Here is a 24,033-nt window from a genome sequence, read left to right as displayed (position 1 = left end):
GTCCGCCTCCCCCTCTCTCCCTATTTATTTCAGAACCCCTTCGAATCCCCCTCTCTGATGAAGGGTCTAGGCCCGAAACGTCAGCTTTTGTGGTCCTGAGATGCTGCTTGGTCTGCTGTGTTCATCCAGCTGCACACTTTATTATCTCGGGTTCGCCAGCATCTGCAGTTCCCATTATCTCTGAGACCTTATCTCAGGAAACTATTGGAAGAAAAATTCTTTCCACCTTCAAGAAAGCTTCCTCTGTAATATTTTATCACAGCACACCACAGGATGTAATCTCCAACATTAACACATCACAACTAGCCATGCTAGCATTCCCAGGTTGCTCTTCATGGACATCATCAACAATAGCACTGCATTAGAAAGTAAAAGATTCATACAGTTGCATTTTAGAATGGAGAATGGATAGGACTGAGGTACTGCAATGCAAGATATGTACAGGATATTTTAAAGCACATCATGTCACTACATGCAAAGTACAGTCCCTTTACCTTAACATTAAAAAAATGTAATCACATTTTTAAAAAAACAATTTTAACTAGATCCAATGATTTAACCTTACTTTTTTCCTTTTAAGTTGTGTAGTCAGTGTTGCTAAAACAACATATTCTCCTAAAGTGCATTCTTACAGTGTTTTGTCAGATAAAAATATTTTCTCCAATCATACTTCACATCATGTACAATTCCTCTGCATAAAAGCAGTCAGGAAAGGCATCTCCCTTTAGGCTGTCTCCACACTGTTTGTAATCAGACTCACAAGAAGGTGGACAGTAATACCTTTTAATATTGAGGGATGGGCAAAAAAAGAAGCAAGGTAATTTCACATTTGCTCTGTCAGACAGCACTCTAAACAACGAGAATTATAGGCATAAATATATCTTTTACTACTCTGAAAATAAAACATACTGAACACCTACATCTTGCAGACTACACAAAATTATTTTCCTTAACGGGAGAACTTCATGGGTAACAACTTTAAGATGGTGAACTTTGTTAATCTGATCAGCATTTGAGCAAGTTTCTGCCCTGAAGCATTAATTTTGCTCTTTTCTTTCCACAGATGAAGTCTAATATGTTGATTATTACCAGCATATTTCTGTGTTTTTTTTAAATTCGGTTTTCAAATGTTATGAACTCAAGTACACCATAAATTGTTGCACAAGAGTTGGACTGTCCTTTGTACTTATGTAAATTAAGTGCAAAGCACATCTCCCCAGAAACATTGTAGGCTACAATCCTTACAGAACTATTCAACATTTTTGTCAGGAAATATTTTATGTAAATTAATGTCTAACTTTATTTCTGGCAGAGATATTGCCCACTCAACTGGAGGCAAGTAAAACATTTAGGGATTCTGTGCTTTATCTCAATGTATCTATATTCAGGGCCAGCAGAGGGTCCTGGATCTGCTGCCCTGTGTATAATGGTACCTTACCATTACAAGCTCAAGTGGTTTTCGGGTCAGATACTGTTGTCACCATACAGACACTGACAATGGATACCAAAAGTACTTGATAAGCATTTTTAAACAAGTCTTCTCCACCCCCCATACACCAATGTCCCCACAGCAATATGTCTTATCGGTGTACAATTCAGTAAAAAGCTAGAGAGATAGCCTGGGCAGTAGAAGTTAAGGATAATCCAAAAAGATTTTTCAATTGGATTAAGAGCAAAAGAGCAACTAGGAAAAGAATAGGGCCCCTTAAAGATCAACCAGGTTGTTTACGTGTGGAACCACAGGAAATGGGAAAGAAACCAAATGAATATTTTGTGTCAGTTTCCACTGTGGAGAAAGAAATGGAGGCTAGGTAACTCAGAAAAATAAATGTTGATATCTTGAAAACAGTCCACATTATAGAAGAAGTGCTTAAAAAAAAAACTAAAGGTGGATAAATCTCCGAGAACTAATCAACTGTATCCAAGGACATTGTAGGAAGTTAGGGAAGAAACTCTGGGATTTCTAGCAGAGACATTTGCATCTACAGTCAAGGATGAGCTGCTGGAGAGTGGCTAATGTTGTGCCTTTATTTAAGAAGGAGAAGCCTGGCAACTGTAGACCTGTGAATTTGACATCAGTGGTGGGTAAGTTGTTGGAGAGGATTCTGAGAGATAGGATTTACATGCATTTGGAGAGGCAAGGGATAGTCAAGTATAGCTTTGTGCGTGAGAAATCATGACTCCCAAACTTTTTTTGAGGATGTAAGCAAAAGGATTGACGATGGCAGAGTGATAGACATTGTCTACATGGACTTTTAGTAAAGCCTTTGACAGGATTCCCACATGGTAGAATAATCAGTAAAGGTAGATCACATGGGATTCAGGGTTAAACCTGCCAACTGGATACAAAACTGGCTCAGCAGAAGGAGACAGAGGGAGGTGGTAGAAGATTGTTTTCGGACTGTGACTAGTGGTGATCCACAGGGATCAGTGCTGGGTCCACTTTCGTTTGTAAATAATATTAATGATTTGGATGAGAATTTAGGAGGCATGCTTAGTACGTTTGCAGATGACATCAAAACAGTGAAGAAGGTTATCGAAGATTATAAAGGGATCTTGATCGACTGGACCAATGACTGAGGAGTGGCAATGGAGTTTAATTTGGATAAATGTGAGGTATTGCACTTTGGTAAAACAAACAAGGGCAGGGCTTACACTGTTAATGGCAGGTTCCTGAATAGTATAGTTGAACAGAGAGACTTAGGTGTTCAGGTACATAGTTCTTTAAAAGTTGCATTATAGGTAGACAGGTTGGTAAAGAAGATGATTAGCATGCTTGCCTTAATTGCTCAGACCACTGCACATAGGAGTTGGAACATCATGTTCAGATTGTACAGGGTGAGGTCACTTTCAGAGTACTGTGTACAGTTTTGGTCACCCTGGTCCAGGAAGGATCTTATTAAATTGGAGAGGGTTCACAAAAGATTTACCAGGATGTTATCAGAACGGATAGAGCGTAGGAGTTTGTGGGTGACCTTATAGAGGATTAGAAAACCATGAGGGACATAGAAAAGGTGAATAGTAAATGTCTTTTTCCTAGCATGGGGAATTCAAAATTGGGGGAGGTATTTTTAAGGTGAGAGGAGAAAGATTTAACAAGGACCCGAGAGGCAATGTTTTCACACAGATGGTGCTTTGTGTGTGGAATGAACTGCCAGAGGAGGTGGTAGCTGCAGGTACAGCTACAACATCTAAAAGCTATTTGTATAGGTACATGAATAGGAACGGTTTAGAGAGATATGGGCCAAGCGCATGCAATACCAAGTTAGTTTGGGAAAGTTAGTCGGCATTAACGAGTTGGACCAAAGGGTCTGTTTCATTGCTGTATAATGCTATCACACAAGTGCTATCTTGTCCCCAACTAACATTCTCACTCTCCTGCAGAGATGACTGGACAATCCAGAATGCAATCATGATTCTTCTCCTCTTCCCTAACATAAAGATGAAAGCCAGTTGTATCCATTCAGCCTAGATAATTTGGTACTGGAAAAGGATCAGTTTCACTTCATCTCTGTCTGCTTTATCACAAGGCAAACCTGCTGATAATTTGAACAAAAGTATGTTTTCTTTGGCAGATATAAAAACACACTTTCAACAAAGGATATTACTGTGGATGGGGGAATATGTGGAAGGTATGGAGTCTGAAAGCATAAAATTAGCACAAGGTTTTTCTGCACAAGAGCTGTCAGACATAGTATACAGCTCTCCCTTTGCCTGCCCCCAAATGGGAATGAACCCTTGACAATGAATCAACCTGTCACAGTCAGGATAAGGATCTACCCCTGGATTAGGGCTCCCATTGCAGCAAATTTGCATTGACAATGGCTTTTATCTGTAGAAAAAAAAATAAACAAACAATCAATAGGCAGAGGTCATAGTCCCAGGAAAGAACTGCGGTAGTGCACATATTCAACAAAAATATTTTTATGCTTAATTGAAAAAATGTGATTTTAGAGAAAAATTTCTGATGAGGATGCTGCAAGGTTATAGAACTTTGGTATAGAACCAAAAACTAAACTTTTTTTTTAAAATTAAGAGGAAGTATTAAATTCTGATTAATGTTCCAAAGATACTCCAAAGTCAACATGCAGGTCCACCCAGCAATTACAAAAGCAAGTGAAATGTTGCCTTTTATTGCGATTGTGTTGGAGTACAAGCAAAGGAGCTCTTGTTGCAAGGTACAGGGCTTTCGTGAAATTACACTTTTGCAGTTTTGGTCACCATGCCTAAGGAAGCTTGAGTGATTTTGAGCTGTGAGATGAGAGTTGTCCTGAGAGAGATTGAGTAAAAAAGGCCTGTTTTCGAAAGTCTCAAGTTGAAACTCTGACAGGGCACGGCACCGTAGCTGTTGAAAGTTTGTATTCCCTGATGAAGAATCTAAGGAGCATAGTCCCAGGATAAACATTCAGCCATGGAGAACTATGGTAAGGAAAACTATCTTCCCTCAGATGATTGTGAATCTTTGAATTCTCAACCCCAGAGAGCCGTGAATGCTCAGCCCTTGAATACAAGGCTAAAAATTGATGTTTGTATTCAACAGGAATCATAAAATAGATTGGAGAGACAGGGCAGTGAATTATCAAGATCACACTTGATCTCATTAAATGGAGGAACAGATCTGAGAGACCATATGACATATGTCTCCTTCTATTTCTTAAACTCCTATCAAGACAGAGACACAAAAGGTGCTCTCTGATGAAGGGTCTAGGCCCGAAACGTCAGCTTTTGTGCTCCTGAGATGCTGCTTGGCCTGCTGTGTTCATCCAGCCTCACATTTTGTTGTCTTGGATTCTCCAGCATCTGCAGTTCCCATTATCTCAGAAACACAAAAGGACCAGCTTCTCTTATTCATTCTACTAACGTTAAACTCCAAAAGACATCCATTGGCCAGGTTTTTAATGGGAATGCAATGTTGGCAACTCCCTGCTCCCAGCTCCCAGCTTGTTTACACCCACAAATGACAGTTGAGGATGAGGGCCGGGGAGCAGCAGAGATGAAAGAGCATCATCCTGCTTTTGTTGTGCAGCCAAAAAGTGCCGAATAGGTCAACTCTTTCACAAGATAATTCTCTCCGCCAGTACACATTGTTTTTCGACAAGTTTTTCCCTTTATTCATTAATGGGAAGAGGGCAGCATTTATTGCCCATTCTTAATTGCTCAGAGTGCAGTTCAGCGTCAACACACTGCTGTGGATCTGGAGTCACGCGTAGGCCAGACCAGGTAAGGATGGCAGTTTCCAAAGGGTTTCCCCCAACAATCAAAAATGGATTCATAGTCATCATTAGATCCTGAATTCCAAATTTCAAATTCCACCATCTGTCACGGCGAGATTCGAACCCGAGTCTATCGTTAGATGGGTCTACTGGATTAACGGTCCAGCGATAATACTACCAGACCATCGTATGCCCAGTATCAAAAATGAAGAGTAACAGCATGGCAAGGCTGCTAAACTCAATTCTGAATGTAGTTTCTTGGAGGGGGGAAATCCTCAATATCTGTGGGGGTTTGTGGCGAAACAATAACGCAGTCTCGGGACAAGATTTTATGATACGGGGGACAGAGATGAAGTCTTAGTCCGCTATTGTGAATGAAAAGCGTGAATGTTATTTAGCTCTCCTTAAGGAGATGTTTTAATACACGTCTCCCGCCCGGAGAAGTATCATTGTTTTTTTTCGTATTGTACCCCTATATGATTTGATTTAATCTAAAATCGACCGTCTCAGGCGTAGTCATCCAAGGTGAAGTGCACACAGTAGTGTGGAATGTCAGGCGATCACCGCCCACGATCGTCAGGAAACGCAACTGTGTGACAGCAAGGCTAGAAATTAAAGGGAAAACGCCAAAGGCGTGAGGATACTCGACAGCTGTTAAATAAAGGGGCGGGAAGCTCGGTCAGTTGATAACTGACCAGTAGAACTGAAAAAAATCGCACCACCATATTTGTAACGTGTGTTGCTGCTGGAGAGCTTCTGAATAGGTAAGGTGAATCTGAATTTACGGAAGGCAGGCTTGTCCCAATGCACGTGGTAGCGGGGAGGAGTCAGACACGTCAGGCTGAACAAAATACACTGGCACTATTATTAACAATAGCTCGTGGAGATGAGGCTGAGGGAGATGCCAGCAACGCCGGCTCTGCGACATCCCTCACTACAATGTATCTCCCTGCCTCTTCCGCCTTCCGTTACATTCAAGAATAAAAGAGGGTCGGATTAACTCAAACAACACTGAATAAAAACTGCAACAAAAAAAGCGGAACTACCAAGTATCATATGACACCTCCACCCCATGCCACGACACGTCATTATGCAAACAGACTACAGTATTTTTGAACGTCTGACTCGGCCCTGCCCCTGGAAAAGAATTCCTTAAATCATAAGTATACGGTACAATCGACTGGCTTTGGTGCACTATAAGCGGGTAGCATTATCCAAAATTTGAACATCTCCACGTGTCAACCTTATTACAAATGTGTAGCTCACCACAGAAAAAAATAGTCAGTTACATCCGAAACCTACAGCGATGCTGACTGGTAAATGATCCTAATTACTTTACGTGATTTTACTAGAAAAGCTATATTTTACGTCAAATGACTTGCCTCGAAAAATTCTGAATGAAAATAATCACGTTATCGTTTCCTGCCATAAACATTATTACAATGTCTAGTACTATCACTTATATGTAACAATACAATGTAACATCCAAAGTGCAACAATCTAAAGAGGATCGTGTAATAATGAAAGGCTATACGGATTTTCAGAAAGCCGGGCCAGAATAACAAAAAACAGACGAGTATCCGCATTGGTCAGAGAGAGAGAGAGAGAGAGACAGAAATGTTACATCCATGCGCTCTCTTACCACGTGTTTTCTGTTGTTGCGCTTGCAATTCCAAAAACATTGCAGCTTCCAGGAGTGTTTCGATACTCATGCTCGATCCTATCAATCACTTTTTTTTAAAAGGGGGTGATTTTTCTCTTTTTGTGGTTGTGGGATCAGGCAACCAAGGGGGGCCGGGGGTGGGGTAGACTAAGTTTTAATTTGGCCGCCTTCTACAGGCCCAGTAGACCGAGTGAAAGAGCAAACAAGATATCCTTTAAACCCCCCAGAATCTTTCAGATGAGGGATTGAGAAGTGGGGGGGTGGTGGGGGGGAGAAAAAGAAGTCTCAAGATGGCGCAGTATACAGCCCCAAAATCCAGTAATCACAACAAGCGGTAATACTGCCCACTAGCAGCCCTACGCAAACTACGTCCCAGATCTCACGCCGAAACGGGAGATGCTTGAGATTTTTTTTTGCTCAACGTCCCTTGAATTCCTGGGACTCTCGCCTTCAGCGAATCGGGATCCAACTCATTGCGGAAGCGTCGCGTTCCAATTTCGAACGTTAAGTAACAATCCGAAGCTGCAATGTATCCGATTGAGACGAAACGTTCGCTGGAAATTCACCAGTGTTTCCAAACAACCAGCTCGGTTCGCATCGTGCTGCTCATTTACATCTCATTTGATCCACCCCGACACTCACACCAATCACGCTGGAGAAGGCTTAACAGTAGTATTTTCACATGGACGCCCATCTGCGTTAATCCACCGCAGGTTTATTAGGATAAAGAGACAGTGATTGAAAATAACTTTTATTTGAATGGCGGGGGGAGGGGTGTTGCCGCTTGCTTTTGCTGGAAATGATCTCATTCATTTAGGGCAACAGTTAATGCTAGTGTGTAGGGCGCTCTTACTCGAGGAGCCTGTGTCTTTGCCTTTTTGCGCTATATTCTGTGTGTACTATGGGCATACTGGAAATCCACCATAGTCCAACGTGCTTGGTGCGCGCCACAGGTCCGTGTGCGGATTAGTGAGAGGTTTCTCGGGCGCTTTGCCAATGCACTTGCGGCACGACCGTGCGCTTTTTTTTGGGGGGGGGGGGTTGTTGATAAGGAAAGTACAAAATGGAGGCGGCTCGCACTCGGTAGGGTGTGGTATCAGGAGGCAGAGGATGCGGAAGAGTGCAAAGTCGTGTTTGACAAAACAGCAGAAGAACAACGTGGTGAAGGCGGGGCTTGGAACGAACGCGACGCATGATATTTAAAGGGGCGGATCTAAGGTTGGAGTCTAGCCGTGGTCAGTTACAGGTCGACTTGTGAAATAAAGTGCAAATTTTCACTCGAAACCGTGTGACCTGTGAGTCAGTGACAGTGACCGTAATTTGTTCACGAGACAAAATGATAATAAAAGCACGTTATTGGCGCAAAGTGGGGGGGGGGGGTAGGAGGCGATGGGCTGCGCTAGCTTTAAACTCCATAACTAGACGTCACATGTTTCATGTCGTCTTTAACTTTTTAGGTGCTGGAGGAATTGAAGAAGCCATTAACAGAAATAAATGAAATGCTGAAAGGTGCGGCGCACGTAATTTAATGTTTGAAAACTTCTTTACAAAGTGTATTTATCGATCATAATCCAAATTGCCAACTCTAGGAGGGGCGGTTAATACAATTAGAAGTTTGGACAAAAATCATACTTCACATTGCGAATATTGGAAAATCCAAATAAATGTTAGGGATTATTCAGTCTCCCTTCTGGGAAGAAAACATCATCAATTTCCAAATCTGGATTTAAGCCTGCACAGAATTAAATGCTTGGCAGCAGCAACTTTATACATCGACTTAACTACAGTTCTGCAAAATAACAACTCCCTTTCCCTTTTAAATCAAACCATCCGACTCAAACTTCATTCTCAACCCCATGATTCATGCTGCCCTCTGGTTGCATTCATTCATTTGTCAACGTTGTTCCTCCGTTTGTGCTGAAGGTGTTGGGTCATGCTGAGGATAGAGTTGCACAGTTAGCCGATAATGCGACCGTCCTTACTTAATACATTTTCTAGGCATTGGGAAGTAGGTAGTTGGACTGTGCTGTTATCGTCTGCCCCTCGCAGAGAAGTTTATGCGAGGTTCAGGCAAAATGACTCCTCCACAAGTCTGACAGGGAGCGATTAGCTCGTAACGCCCCCAAGGCCCTGCAGAGAGAGAAAAAAATCTGTTGCCAGAGTTTCGAAACAAGCACCAAAATGTAGCCTGTATGGTGGTGCAAACTACAATGGGAGGGGTCTCTGCTTAACGACTTTCAGCCACAGCACTCTGAGAAACTGGAAACTTTAGAAACAGACAAATAAGGTACCTTGTGAACATCGTTGAAATTGTGCCGAGGTACCTCAGAGTGGAATATAATGTTGAAAGAAGATTTATTTTAAATGCACTTTTTGTAATTTTCAATTTGATTTCATTCTGCCTTCTGAATGCTAAATACAGAATGTATCTTGTCAGCGTTAAAATTTTATTTGGATACTTCGAAAGGGAACAAACATACAGCATTGTATCAATAAACAAGTTGAATTTTATTGCAAAATCGTCAACATTCAAGATTTTTTTGTAATATCAGTTCACAAATTTTATGAATAAAATATTATGGGGAAGAATAACCTCAGCAATGGGATTACTTTAGCCAAATCATTCAGAGAATCAGCACCAGCAGGATGGATTAAATTACCATGATATTCTTTATGCTTTACTAACTCTGGCCTTTTATGCATCACCAAATTCTACCTGTCCATCATTGACAACCATATCCAAGTTCTGTAATTTCCTCCCTAAACTGCTCTATCTTGCCTCTTTTGAGATATTTGAAAACTGCTTCTTTCCGAAGTTTTTGTCATCTGATCTAATCTTTATTTGTTTGAGTGTCAGATTTTGTTTGCTATTGCACCTGTGAAGCCTTGGGCATGCCTTTATAAAATTATAATTAAATGAAAAGCTCTGCACAAATGTAAGATATGTATGTACTTTCCAGCAGTAACTACAGGACAACAATCATTGACAGGGAGCCTGGCTCTTTAATCCCTCCCTATTGCTGTGATATACAATTACAGATGATTCATTAGATCCTTGATTTATTTGCAGAAATCCTCCTGCTCTATATTCCTCTGATATCTGCTTGAAACAAAACCTACTCCATGTGCATTTCAGACTCAGACACGGTAAATGCATTGCTCTTACAATATTTGTTGGGATTTGTTAATTACTATACTTAGTATTAATTTTGGACTACTCTCTGTAGTGGACACATCTCTACTTCTATTTTATTAAACACCCATCTAATTTATTCTGTTTTGTCTAATCATTATAAGCTCTGAGTTCTGGTATAATTCTTGTAAATTATTTTTGCTTCACCTCTGTGTTAAGTATAGAGATCCGAACTGTACATATTACTCCAAATGTGGTCTAACCAATGCTCTATTAATGGTTAACACAACTTCACTCATTTTCAATTCTATTGCTCTGGAAATTACTCCAATGGTTTGGTTAGGACTTTTATATCCTTGTTAACTTCTGTTGCTATTTCTTATGATTTATGAACATGCACACCAAGAACCCTTTACTTTTAAACACCATTGAGACTCTTATATTTCAAGGATTATTTTGAACTCTTTATTTCTCCTAATAAATGACTAGTTCACAGTTAAATATTGAACTAAATTTTCTACTTGCATGTTAATTCTGAAAATAGGAGGTGGGTTAGCTCAGATGGGTAGATGGCTGGTTGTAATGCAGAGTGATGACCAACAGCATGTGTTCAATTTCTGTACTGGCTGACGTTCCCACAAAGGACTCTCCTTCTCAATAACTCCCCTTGCCTGAGGTGTGGTGATCCTCAGGTTAAACCATCACCAGATGGTGTCTTGCTATTGAGGAAGGAGCTGTATGGTCTGGTAAGATTGCTCTGACTTTACCTTTACTTTTTAAGTCTGACAGTTCATCAAAGACTTTGTGAAGTTTTCCACAGTTTTTCGAGGGTATTATAATTATGATTCAACGATCCATGAATTTTAAAGATGTTCTGATTCCCAAGTCCAAGTGTTTTGTGTAAATACTGTTCAGAAGTGGTGCCAGCGTCAAACCCTGCATGGAACACCAATTCCCAGCTCATGCCAGTCTGAGTAACTTTGCTTTTGGAAGCATTTTTAAAACAAGATCTTTTCGGCCCATCTTCACTCATAAATCTTTCAAGTAATTGATCATGTTCTAGTCTCTTGATTACGGACTATTATGCACAGATTGCAACAGATTATTCATGTAAAATAAACTTTAAAAGAAGCTCTATATTGCATTTTACAGCAGTTTCTTTTTTTATACTTTTTAGTTTGTTGAGTGGTGGGTTGTCACTAGCTAGGCTAGCATTTATCATCCAATGCCAAATCTACCCAAACTAACGCAAGCTAATCCGTTAGTTGTTTCATCAAGATATTTTCCCCTGTACAATGCCAAAATTAGATGTCAAATTGCCTAAAAAGTTTTGTTTCCAAACAAATAGAAGCCCGTTTCTTCAAATACTGCTGTACAATTAATAGAATGGGAAAATATATATTCCAAACGAACCACTGCCAATTGGGGCAGTAGTTCACAAACTTTCCTAACCATGGACCAATTAGCAAGGCAAGAGACATCAGGGACTAGCTACCAGTCCCACTGTACCTGCTTTCACTTGCCACTCTCAATCTCTGTAATTCTACATACAGCATATCCACTAACATTGCCAATGTCAACCCTTGTAGCCGATTGGCAAAAGAAATTCTACTCCCCATACATGTTGAAGGAGAGACTGAAATATATTAAGCATTGCCCATATCTTGGTAGCCACCTCTCCACTGACAAGGAGATTCATCATTGCATCAGTTGTGGCAGTTTGGCCTTCTAAATACAATGGCCCTGAATGTTTGACAGACAAGACCTCCACATCAACAGAAATCCTCGTGTCCAGATAGTTGTCATCATCACACTTGTGTACTACACTAAGATCTGGACTGTGTATCGGCAGAGTGTAATGAGTCCTAGAGGATTCCAGTAGTGATGCCTCTACCACATCCTCGAACTTAATTGAAAGGATCGTCAAGCAAGTGTCAATGTCCTTCTTGAAACCAGATGCACAGGATTTAGTCATAACTTTGGAAAAATTCATTTTGATGAACTGGCCATTGTATCCAAATTGCCATTAACCATTTCCCCCAACTGCTCCTGTCTTCTCAATTCTCAGATGATGAACATTTCAGGGGAGTATAAAGAAAATGTTTCTAACACACTCTGAAACACTGAGGTTGTAGGCTTGCTTGCTGAGCCGGTGATAGAATCAAACTCACTGGCTTAGTAAACAAGTCTACAACCTCATCCACAAACCAAGCTACAAGTCTTCTCAAAAACTTTAAACTGTAAAGCACTCTTGAAGGATAGTAACTTTGAGCTTAATGCCTGGGAGGAACTTGCTACCAATCATTCAAAATTGAATATCGATAGCATGATACAGCTTGGTGGATAAGTTATGTCCCAGTGTCTTGATGATGAGTCAGAATGATGGAGAGGAGAAAGAAAAGAAAGTAAATCTGGCAGTCTTGAAGCCTTCTATCTCACGGGGCATGCTGTCACTTGTCCAACATTCTCTGGGTGAAGAATTGCCCCATCTGTCACATGGTATCCTGGACAGTAACTTATTTATGTGAGGCACATGGCCCCATTGGATTGAATGACCTGGTTCATTGCTACAAATATTATGTAAAAGTTCTTCTTTGTGAGCAATGTCTTGGATGATCTGAAATCTACTTGTGTTTGTTTTTGAACACCATTGCATCCAAGAATAATTGTGGAACTGCCATTGGATTTACAATAGTTATGGGTGACATTTGTATTTATTTCAGATTGTTCGAAATATTACATAAAATGTATTGATTTTCAACATTTACATGTTAACAAAATTAGTTATTTTAAGAAAACACATTTGTTGACATGGTCAAATGAAGCTGTAAAATATGAGAATTGGGATTTCAAACAAGCTTCAACAGAGCTGTCACAAGTTATTCCCCATCAGTCAAAACAGTCTTCTGGATAAATTAGACAAAGTCCATTGTCATACCATGACAAGCATTGACTGATATTTGTTACAGAGATAGTAGGAACTGCCAATGCTAGAGAATCTGACAAATCAAGGAGCTGAATGAATGCAGCAGGCCATGAGGAGCAGGAAAGCTGACGTTTTGGGTCCAGACCTTCCTTCAGAAATGGGGAAGGGGATTCTGAAATTAATAGGGCGAGAAGAGGAGGCGAATCGAAGATGGGTAGAGGAGAAGATAGGTGGAGAGGAGACACACAGGTCAAAGAGGCAGGGTTGCAGCCAGTAAAGGTGAGTGTAGGTGGGGAGTTAGGGCGGGGCTAGGTCGGTCCAGCAAGGACAGACAGGTCAAGGAGGTGGGATGAGGCTGGTAGGTAGAGATAGGGGTGAGGGTCTGAGGTGGGAGGAGTGGATAGTTGGGAGGACAGGTTGGGGAGGCAGGGATGAGCTGGGCTGGTTTTGGGATGTGGTCGGGGGAGGGGAGATTTTGAAGCTTGTGAAGTCCACATTCATACCGTTGGGCTGCAGAGTTCCCAAGTGAAATATGGGATGCTGTTCCTGCAAACTTCGGGTAGCATCGTTGTGGCACTGCAGGAGGCCCAGATGGATACCTCATCCACGGAGTGGGAGTGGGAGTTGAAATGGTTCGCGACTGGGAGGTGCAGTTGTTTAGTGCAAAACGAGTTGAGGTGTTCCACAAAGCAATCCCCAAGCCTCCGCTTGGTTTCCCCGATGTAGTGGAGGCTGCAACGGGAACAGCAGATGCAGTATACCACATTAGCAGATGTGTAGGTGAACATCTGTTTGATGTGCAAGGTCTTCTTAAGGCCTGGGATGGGGATGAGGGGGGAGATGTAGGGGCAGGCTTAAATAAGTTAGTAATCGTGGAAGAGATGTAAAATTTGCACTGACATAGCACCTTTCACAATGTCAGGATGGCCCGGAGTTCTTTGCAAACAAGTGAGTATGTTTTTTTTAAAATCTGTATCACTTTTGTATTGTGGGAAACATCACAAGCGGCAATTTCTTTGAAGAGGATCGATATGTCAATTATATAGGAAATATGCAAACATATTTGTCTTTTCAGTGGATTACTGTCTACTTACTTTCCCCAGCTGCTCACCATTCTGGGCTAAGACCACAGAGCCACACTTTTGAACAATACCCCAAGGGAATGTGTCAGAAACAGTTCTCCTCTTGAGTTCCCTCCCTGTTTGCAGACACCAACTAATCTGGCAGGTCTTCATGCCACCATGGTTGATAATGACAACTCAGCAAAGTTTAGGATTCTAAGACATGTCTCTCAGCAGACAGGACCACAGGTTAAAAAGCAGCCAATCTGGGTGGTCCCTGGTTAGTGGGGCAGTAGACTATGTATCCCTGCATTTAGCTGTTGTATATCAGACAAGGTGAGAGAAGAATAGATGAAAATTACAGAAAAAGGGAAAAATAGCTTCCTGGAAAGAAGGTAAAAATAAAACTTTTAAAACTAAAATTAGTTTTATTATCCTGTTGTTTTTTCTAATGTCACTAAGACTCGAACCATATTATTTAAACTCCAAATGGTAAAGGTATACTTCATGCGTTTGGCATTGCATTAAAATAACATCAGGGTAAATAAAACTGCTCATAATGACAGGCAAATTAGTCTTCAGCTGCTTTTATGGCACACAGCTACCCATGAGTAATGAATAGAACTATTTTGCAATAGCACATTCTTCCATAAGACTTAAAAAATAAGTAGAGCTGGGTTAAAATGACCTTCCTTGGTTTTACCTGTACCCATTTCAAGTTCATGTCACTGAGACTGGAACATTTGGAAGGTAATAAGTCCATGGGACATTATGCAGATTATGCATGATCCTTGGATGCAGGTGATTGTTTATGGAAAGCATGTCAGTTCCACAAATGGAGCTTCCATTACACACACTTGCTCCTTCTTTACGTTTGTTGACTGATGTTTGCTACATTTTGCAAAAACAAGAACAACTTATATGGGATAATAAAATGTGAGGCTGGATGAACACAGCAGGCCAAGCAGCATCTCAGGAGCACAAAAGCTGATGTTTCGGGCCTAGACCCTTCATCAGAGGGCTCTCTGATGAAGGGTCTAGGCCCGAAACGTCAGCTTTTGTGCTCCTGAGATGCTGCTGGGCCTGCTGTGTTCATCCAGCCTCACATTTTATTATTTTGGATTCTCCAGCATCTGCAGTTCCCATTATCACTGAAACAACTTATATGGCATGCTTTATTGTATTGAATGACCCCAAGATGTAGATACTACTTACCAATACAGAGGTAACACATAAAACTTTAGTTTTCAGTTTTGTCCACACTGTTCTGGACACCCCCCAACTCACTGCGCTTTGTTTCCAAGGTCTCAGGTCATTTTCCAGTACCTTGCCAAAGTGGCTATTCTACCTGTAAGAGTTGAGACTGTGTAGGAAAACCATGAAAGGCATCACAGTACATATAAGCATACAACCGTACAGCATGGAAACAGACCCTTTGGTCCAACTTGTCCAGAACAGACCAGATATCCTAAATTAATCTAGTCCCATTTGCTAGCATTTGGCCCAAGTCCCTCTAAACCCAAGATAACAAAGTGTGAAGCTGGATGAACGCAGCAGGCCAAGCAGCATCTTAGGAGCACAAAAGCTGACGTTTCGGGTCTAGACCCTTCATCAGAAAATTTTCTAGGCCCGAAACATCAGCTTTTGTGCTCCTAAGATGCTGCTTGGCCTGCTGTGTTCATCCAGCTCTGCACTTTGTTATCATTGTCTGTGATGAAGGGTCTAGGCCCGAAACATCAGCTTTTGTGGTCCTAAGATGCTGCTTGGCCTGCTGCGTTCATCCAGCTCCACACTTTGTTATCTTAGATTCTCCAGCATCTGCAGTTCCCATTATCTCTGCTCTCTCCCTCTAAACCCTTCCTATTCAGGTATCCCTCCAGATGTATATTAAATGTTGTAACTGTACCAGCCTCTACTTCCTTTGGCAGCTCATTCCATACATGCACGACCATCTGAATGAAAAAGTTGCTCCTTAGGTCCCTTTTAAATCTTTCCCCTCTCAACTCAAACCTGTGCCCTCTAGTTTTAGACTCCAATACCCTGGGGAAGGGACCTTGACTATTCACCTGATCTACATCCCTCATGATTTTATAAACTTCTATAAGGTTATCCCTCATTCTCTGATGCTTCAGGGAAAATAGCCCCAGCCTATTCAGCCTCTCCCTGTAGCTCAAACCCTCCAGCCCCAGCTGGATTTCACAATGTTCTTTCTATAGCAGGGAAACCAGAATTTAACACAGTATTCCAAAAGTGGCCTAACCAATGTCCTATACAACTGTAACATGACATCCCAACTCCTATACTCAATGCACTGACCAATAAAGGCAAACATACTAAATGCCTTCTTCACTATCCTGTCTACCTATGACTCTACTTTCAAGGAACTATGAACATGCACTCTGAAATCACTTTGTTTAGCAACACTCCCCAGGACTTTACCATTAAGTGTGTAAGTCCAGCCCTCATTTGCCTTTCCAAAATGCAGCATATCACAATTATCTAAATTAAACTCAATCTAACTTCTTTACCTATCTGATCAAGGTACCCGTTCTTTGAGGTAACCTTTTTCACTGTCCCCTGCACCACCAATTCTGGAGTCATCCGTAAACTTCCTAACCATACTTCCCATGTTCACATCCAAATCATTTATACAAATGACAAAAAACAGTGGACCCAGCATTGATTCTTGTGGCACACACTCGTGACAGGCCTCCAGTCTGAAAAGCAACCCTCCATCACTGCCCTCTGTCTCCTACCTTTGAGCTCGTTCTGTATCCAAATGGCTAGTTCTCCCTGTATTCCATGTGATCTAACCATGCTGACTCGGTCCTTGCCTTTCCAAATACATGTAAATCCTATCCCTCAGGATCTCCTGCAACAATGTGCCCACCACTGATGTCAGGCTCACCGGTGTACAGTTCCCTGGCTTTTCCTTACCACCTTTTTTAAACAGTGACACCATATTAGTCAACCTCTAGTCTTCTGGCACCTCACCTGTGGCTATCGATGATACAGATATCTCAGCAAGGGACCCAGTAATCATTATCCTGATTCTATTCCCAACCAACTTCCAAACAAACTCATTTTCCACCGGGATTCCCAGGATACTTAATGTGCAGATTTTATTTTCTGCACAAGGACTTTGAGGACAGCTCAATTTTCAACTACCACCCTTTGTAATAGAACGAAGCCAGCATTTGCATTATCTGTGTGGCTCAGGACTACACTGTCTGCAATACATTTAATTTATACCACAACAAATGCCCCTAGATATTTCAGAGGAGCATAATCTGACAAAAATTGGCATTAAGCCAAAGGAGGAGGTTTTAAGGAAGGCCTTAAAGAGAGAGTGAGGTGGATAGGGCAAGTGATTTATGGAAAAATTCCAAAACATAGGGCCCAGACAGGAGGAGAAAAACGGGGGATAGACAAGAGGCAAATGTTTTAGAAATGTAGAGTTTTTATAAAAAGAATCTGCAAAGAGATATTGACAAATTAAGTGAGAGACAGTAGGAACTGCTGATGCTGGAGAATCTGAGATAACAAGTTGTAGAGCTGGATGATCACAGCAGGCCAAGCAGCATCAGAAGAGCAGCAAAGCTGGTGATTTGGGCCTGGATCCTTCTTCAGAAATGGGGGAGGGGAAGGGGACTCTGAAATAAATAGGGAGTGGGGAGGATGGTGGATAAAGGAACAGATAGGTGGAGAGGAGACAGATAGGTCAAGGAGGCGGGGATGAGGCAGGTAGGTAGGAGGTGGAGTTGGGGATTGGTCAGTGAGGTGAGAGGAGTGGATAGGTAGGAGAAAAGATGGACAGCTCAAGGAGGTGGGGACGAGCTGGGCTGGTTTTGGGATGAGGACAGGGTTAGGGAGATTTCGAAGTTTGTGAAATCCACATTGAGACCACTGGGCTTCAGGGTTCCCAAGCGAAATATGAGGTGCTGTTCCTGCAACCTTCAGGTTGTGGCACTGGAGGAGGCCCAAGATGGACATGTCATCCAAGGAGTGGGAGGGAGACTTGAAGTGATTCGTGACTGGGAGACACAGTCGTTCGTCACAAATTGAGCACAGGTGTTCCACAAAGCGGTCTTCAAGCCTCCACTTGGATTCCCCGATGTAGAGGAGGCCACACTGGGAGCAGCGGATACAATATACCACAGTATCAGGTGTGCAGGTGACCAGCTGTTTAATGTGGAAGGTTTTCTTGGGGCCTAGGATGGGGGTGAGGGGGGAGGTGTAGCGGCAGATGTAGCACTTCCTGCAGTTGCAGGGAAAAGTGCCAGGGATGGTGAGGCTAGTGGAGAGTGTGGAGCAGACAAGTGAGTCATGGAGAGAGCAGTCCCTCCGGATGGCAGATAAGGGTGGGGAGGAAAAAATGTCCTTGGTGCTGGGGTCAGATTGCAGGTGGTGGAAGATAATGCGTTGAATCTGGAGGTTGGTGGGGTGGTATGTGAGGAGTCCTGTCTTTGTTGTTATTGTTGGGAGGGAGTGTGAGGGGCGAGTTGTGGGAAACACAAGAGATGCGGTCAAGGGTGTTTTCAATCAGTGTGGAGGGGAAGTTGAGATCCTTGAAAAACGAGGACATCTGAGATGTCTGGGAGTGGAATACCTCATCTTGGGAGTAGATGTGGAGGAGGAAAAGGAATTGGGAATAGGGGATGGCATTCTTGCAGGAGGATGGGTGAGAGGAGGTGTATTCTAGGTAGCTGTGGGAGTTGGTAGACTTGAAATAAGTATCAGTTTCCAGGTGGCTGATGGAGGTGGAAACAGAAAGGCACAGGAAGGAGAGAGAGGTATTGGACATGATCCAGGCGAACTTAGGTTGGGGTGGAAGTTTTTAGTAAATGGGTGAACTGTTGAAGCTCTTTGTGGGAGCTCAAGGTGGTGCTGATACAGTAATTGATATAATGGAGGAAGAGGTGGGTGATGGGGCCAGCATAGCTGCGGAAGAGAGACGGTTCCATGTATCCTACAAAGAGGCAGGAAGAACCTGGGCCCATGTCCATCGCATGGCTACCCCCTTTGTCTGTAGGAAGTTGGAGGAGTTGAAGGAGAAGTTATTAAGGGCGAGGATGAGTTCAGCTAAGTGGGTTCAGCTAAGTGTCAGTGGAGGGGAATTGGTTGGGCCTGTGGGAGAGGAAGAAGCAGAGGGCCCTTAGGCCATCTGCATGGGGAATGCAAGTATATAGGGACTGGAAGTCCATGGTAAAGATGAGGTGTTGACGACTGGGGAATCGGAAGTTTTGGAGGAGGTGGAAGGCATGGGTGGTGTCACAGACGTAGGTGGGGAGTTCCTGGATCGGGGGGAGAAAATGGAGTCGAGATAAGTAGAAATAAATTTGGTGGGGCAGGAGCAGGCAGAGACAATGTGTTGATCAGGGCAGTTGGGTTTGTGGATTTTGGAAAGGGGATAGAAACGAGCAGTGCGGAGTTGGGGAACGATGAGTTTGGAGGCTATGGGTGAGAGGCCACCTGAGGTGATGAGTTTTGGATGGTCTGGGAGATGATGTTTTTGTGGTCGGGGATGGGGTCATGATCAAGGGTGTGGTAGGAGTGGTGTCGGAGACTTGGCGCCTGGCCTCAGCGATGTAGAGATCAGTGCACCATAATACAACTGCACCTCCCTTGTCCATGGGTTTTATAATGAGGTTAGATTTGGAGCGGAGTGAGCAGAGGGCTGCACATTCTGTCGGGGAGAGGTTGGATTGGGTGAGAGGGGTGGAGAGGTTGAGGTGATTGATATCTCAATAGCAGTTGGAGATGAAGAGGTCGATTAAATGAATAGGCAAAAATATTGGCAGACTGTGTGTAGTGTAAGAAAATGTAGGGTTTTCCAATCTATCAAGAAGAAAGTGAAAGCAGAATATTATTTAACTGGAGGGAGATTGCAGGATGGTGAAATACAGAGGTTTTAAAAGAATCATAAATGTTAGTATGAAGGCACTGTACATAATTAGGAAGGCAAATGGAATGTTGTCCTTTATTGCAAGGACCATAGAGCATAGAAGTAGGGAAGTCTTATTAAAATTACTCAGAGCATTAGTGAGAGTGCAGCTGGAAGACTGTGTACAGCTCTAGTCTCCTTTCCTCCTGGAAGCAATTCAGAGAACATTGACCAGCCGCTTTGTAGAATGACGAGGCTGTGGAAAAGTTAAGAAGATTGGGGCTATGCTTACTGGAGTTCAGAAGAATGAAAGGTGATGTTATTGAGACATAATTTTATGAGGGGATCGACATGGTAGATTTTGGGAGAGTGTTTCCACTCATGGGAGAGCTTGGAACTGGGGCACAGGTTGTAAATGAGGTTTAAGACAGGGATGGGGAGGAATTTCTTCTGTCAGAATCTTTGGGAATTTTTAACCCAGAGAGTAGTGGAGGTTGGGTCACTGAATGTGTTCAAGGCTGAGTTAGACAGATATCTAGTTGAGACAAGAGTCAAGAGTTAGCGGAGTCAAGCACAAAATATGGACTAAACGCCACAACCAGATCAGTCAGGATCTTCTTGACCAGTTAACAGGCTCAATGAGCTGAATGGACTCCTACTCCTATTTTTGATCATCTTATAAACTCATGGAGCTGGAGGCTACACGGATAGGGAGGAATGAGGCCACGGCCTACCCTAGTTGGCCAACTAGGTGAACTATGACATTGCTACCTCCTCTCCTGCCCTAACTCAACATTAAATAGAGAGAAAAATTAGGAGTTCGAACTTTTTCTCTCATTTACTTGGCAAAGTGAAGTGTAACTTGGTGCTCCTTATAGCCTAGTGCTTAGGTGACCACCTAATTCAGATCAATCCTGCATGAGGCCATGGATAGATTTTAAAGTTGAGAAGTGAAATTGAGTCATTCTGAAAGCAGGAGTTAAGGTAGACTAATGAGTTCAGGTAGGAGAATTACTGGGACTTGGTGCATCTTACTTTATGGGCAGCAGAAGTTTGGATGAAGTTAGATGTATGAAGTGTAGAAAATGAGAAGCAGGCCAGGGGAGAGTTGAAATACTAGGAGGTATTAAAAGCATCAATAAGCTCTTCAGCATCAGATGGGCTGATGCAGTGACGGTACTAATATGGTAAAAGTAATAGACTTGGGATGGAAAGGATTAGGGTCAGAATCTTAGCTCAAGATCATAGATGTTGCCATGGTAATGCCAGACCGGAAGAGGGTGAAATAATTAACAAAGGAACAGAGGTTGTGACAGGTGCCAACACTGTAACTGGAAGATTTTTCTTTCAAATAGCAGCTGTTCAAAATGATTCTGCTATTTTGTTTACATCTCCTCTAAGATCTAACTTTCTTTTCTTTAGTTGTCCCATTATCATCCCTGTTTGCCTTGAGTATCATACACCTTTTGTCATTTTTGAAAATTACTTGTCTTCCACTCTTCCCAGATGCCCCCTTTTTGCTATTTTCTCCCTGCACATGTATTTCTGCACTTACTCAAAACCTGTTACATCTCTAACTTTTCCCAGCACTGACGAAAGGCCATTGACCTACATTAACATCCTCCCTCCACAGAGGCCTGCTTGCCCTGCTGAACATTTGTAAGATTTTCTATTTTTATTTCAGTTCCATTCTACATTTCTTTTCTTGGCTTACACAAAATTAACATTGCTGCATTGTCTAACACTTAAGTTGTAATAAAATCTCATATCATAGATCATAGAATCATAGAACCCCTGCAGAGTGGAAACAGGCCCTTCAGCCCAACAAGTCCACACCAACCCTTGGATCATCCCACCCAGACCCATCCCCCTTTAACCCATACACCCCTGAACACTACGGGTGATTTAGCATGGCCGATCCACCTAGCCTGCACGTCGTTGGACTGTGGGAGGAAATCGGAGCACCCGGAGGAAACCCACGCAGACAGGGGGAGAATGTGCAAACTCCACACTGACAGTTACCTAAGGCTGGAAATAAACCCGGGTCCCTGGCGCTGTGAGGCTGCAGTGCTAACCACTGAGCCACTGTGCTGTCCATGTATCCATTCCACTACTGAATCAGTATGTTTCATTTTATTGCTTACTTTGCCTGATATCCTTTGACATCACCATCGGCCAACACATGAGGAAGAAGTAAACTAACAGTACTCTACTGGCGGTAGAAGAGATTTCTTTCCTTTATACTTTTGTGGCATGTGGGCGTTGTTGCCCATCCTGAATTACCCTTCAACTGAGTGGCTTGCTACGCCATTTCAGAGGACAGTTAAGAGACATCCATGTTACTCATCACCATCATCGATGGTCCCTCATAGACAAGGGTGACTCTCCTCCAGTCTCATGGTGAATCTGTAGGTGGCTGCACAGGCCAATGTGGCTACTGCAAGCTCTGTTACATTTGGAGCAGATGGTCGTCATGGGAAGGGGTGGGTAGGGCGTTGGTGTGGCATCGCACTCCTTTCGCTGTTGTTCCCTGGCTTCCATTTTATCTGGATGGCAAGTCTACAGGTGCCTGAAATCTTCCTGGATGCTCCTCCTCCACTTTGGACAGTCTTGGGTCAGTGGTTCCCAGGTGTCAATGGGAATGCATTTGGCTAGTGAAGCCTTGAGGGTATGACTGAACGCTTCCTCTGTCCACCTGGGCCTCACCCGCTGTTTCGAAACTGGAAGTAGAGTGCCTGCTCGGGGAGTCTTATGTCGGTCATGCGGACGACATGCCCAGCCCATCATTGCCGATCAAGGATGGTCAGCGCCTCGATGCTGGCCTGATCGAGGATGTTGGTTGTTCGTGCATCCTTCTTCCCAGCAGCTTCACAGGATCTTGTGCAGGCAGCGCTGGTATTACTGCTCCAGTGCCTTCAGGTGTCTATTGCAGGCAGTCCACATCTCAGGGCCATATAAGAGGGCTGGAACCATCACATTACTAAGGGCCTGCAGTCACATGTAGGACAGATCAGGAAAAGTCAGCAGACTTTTCTTCCTTAAAGGCCATTAGTGAACTATATTTTTTTTTACTAGAAGTGATGACAGTTTCATGATCACCTTTATTGAAAGCAGCCTTATGGTTCTTGGTTTATAAACCACATTTAAATTCCACCAGCTACCACGGTCAGATTTGAAGGCACATTCACAGAACACTCACATTTCAGGTCATTGGAAAGGAGAATTCTTTGAAGGCAGATTGCAATAAGGTGTTTACAATGACAGAGGAGTCCAAGGTGGGACTTCTGAGGTTGGGGGTGCTGTTGGAGATTTTGAAGGGGATAGAGTCAGTATTTCATGATATGAAATTATTTAGAAGATTTACTGGTTCAAGGCCAGGAAGAATAATTGATTGGTCAGACATTCAATGATCATGGGTATGAGGGAGCAGAGGGTAGATCTAATTGATCTCAACAAGTTATGGGGAAAGATAGGACAGGAACAGCACAGAGATGGGGGTTGAGATTTAGGGAGGTGGGCATAGAGTGTTAAATAGATAATCTGTAATGAAGAAAATACACTGTAGGCACCCTGACTTCCTGGATTGGAAGACAGTGGTTATTTGTGGAACATAATCTAGCTGCTGAGTTCCCAGTGCAGAACTCAGGTGTTACTCACGTACTCTGTTAACATACTCGATCACTCTTGCACTCCGTGGGCACATGCTGTTACTCATGCACCCAGCTACTCTCACATTCTGTTAGCGCATTCTGTTAGTAGAGTCGGCCTCATTAGGGGCATTTAAGCAGCTACTAGATAGGCATATGGATGATAGTGTATAGTAGGGGTGGAGGTTAGATAGAATTTAAGATTAGGGTAAAAGTTCGGCACAACATCGTGGGCTGAAGGGCCTATACTGTGCTGTACCGTTCTATGTTACTCATGCACTCCACTGGTGCATTGTTTCTCACTCACTCGGTTGCTGCACTCTGCTACTCACACTCTCCATTAACACACTCTGGTACTTGCACACTCTTGTCGACTCACACTATTACTCTCACAGTCCATTAACATATATGACACATTTCATTTCTGTTATTCTTCATGCGGTTCATATTCAAAAATGGAAAGTCTGGCAGAAGTTTTTATTCTTTATTAATGTATTCAATATTTT

At 42.7% G+C, this 24,033-nt stretch overlaps 1 protein-coding gene and 1 long non-coding RNA gene across 3 annotated transcripts in view; one reads left to right on the top strand and one right to left on the bottom strand.

Annotated features, from left to right (window-relative positions):
• mnta (MAX network transcriptional repressor a) overlaps positions 1–7,473 on the bottom strand; it is a 120,779-nt gene extending 113,306 nt beyond the window's left edge. Inside the window, exon 1 of the mRNA XM_048556960.2 lies at positions 6,856–7,473. Coding sequence (XP_048412917.1) covers positions 6,856–6,925 — 70 coding nt within the window. The 5' untranslated portion in view covers positions 6,926–7,473. The remainder of the gene's footprint in view (positions 1–6,855) is intronic.
• LOC132211018 (uncharacterized) overlaps positions 6,385–24,033 on the top strand; it is a 49,685-nt gene continuing 32,036 nt past the window's right edge. The window contains exons 1-3 of one of the 2 annotated variants that reach the window (XR_009447302.1): positions 6,385–6,529; positions 8,334–8,385; positions 9,947–10,023. This is a non-coding gene — a long non-coding RNA (uncharacterized LOC132211018). Of the gene's footprint in view, positions 6,530–7,977; positions 9,164–9,946; positions 10,024–24,033 lie in introns of those variants that run through there. The other variant, XR_009447301.1, reaches the window with a different exon arrangement.

This window comes from Stegostoma tigrinum, chromosome 27 (assembly GCF_030684315.1).
Source record: "Stegostoma tigrinum isolate sSteTig4 chromosome 27, sSteTig4.hap1, whole genome shotgun sequence".
Taxonomy (NCBI): domain Eukaryota; kingdom Metazoa; phylum Chordata; class Chondrichthyes; order Orectolobiformes; family Stegostomatidae; genus Stegostoma; species Stegostoma tigrinum.
Note: the sequence above shows the minus strand (reverse complement) of the source record. Positions and strands in the feature narration are given on the sequence as shown.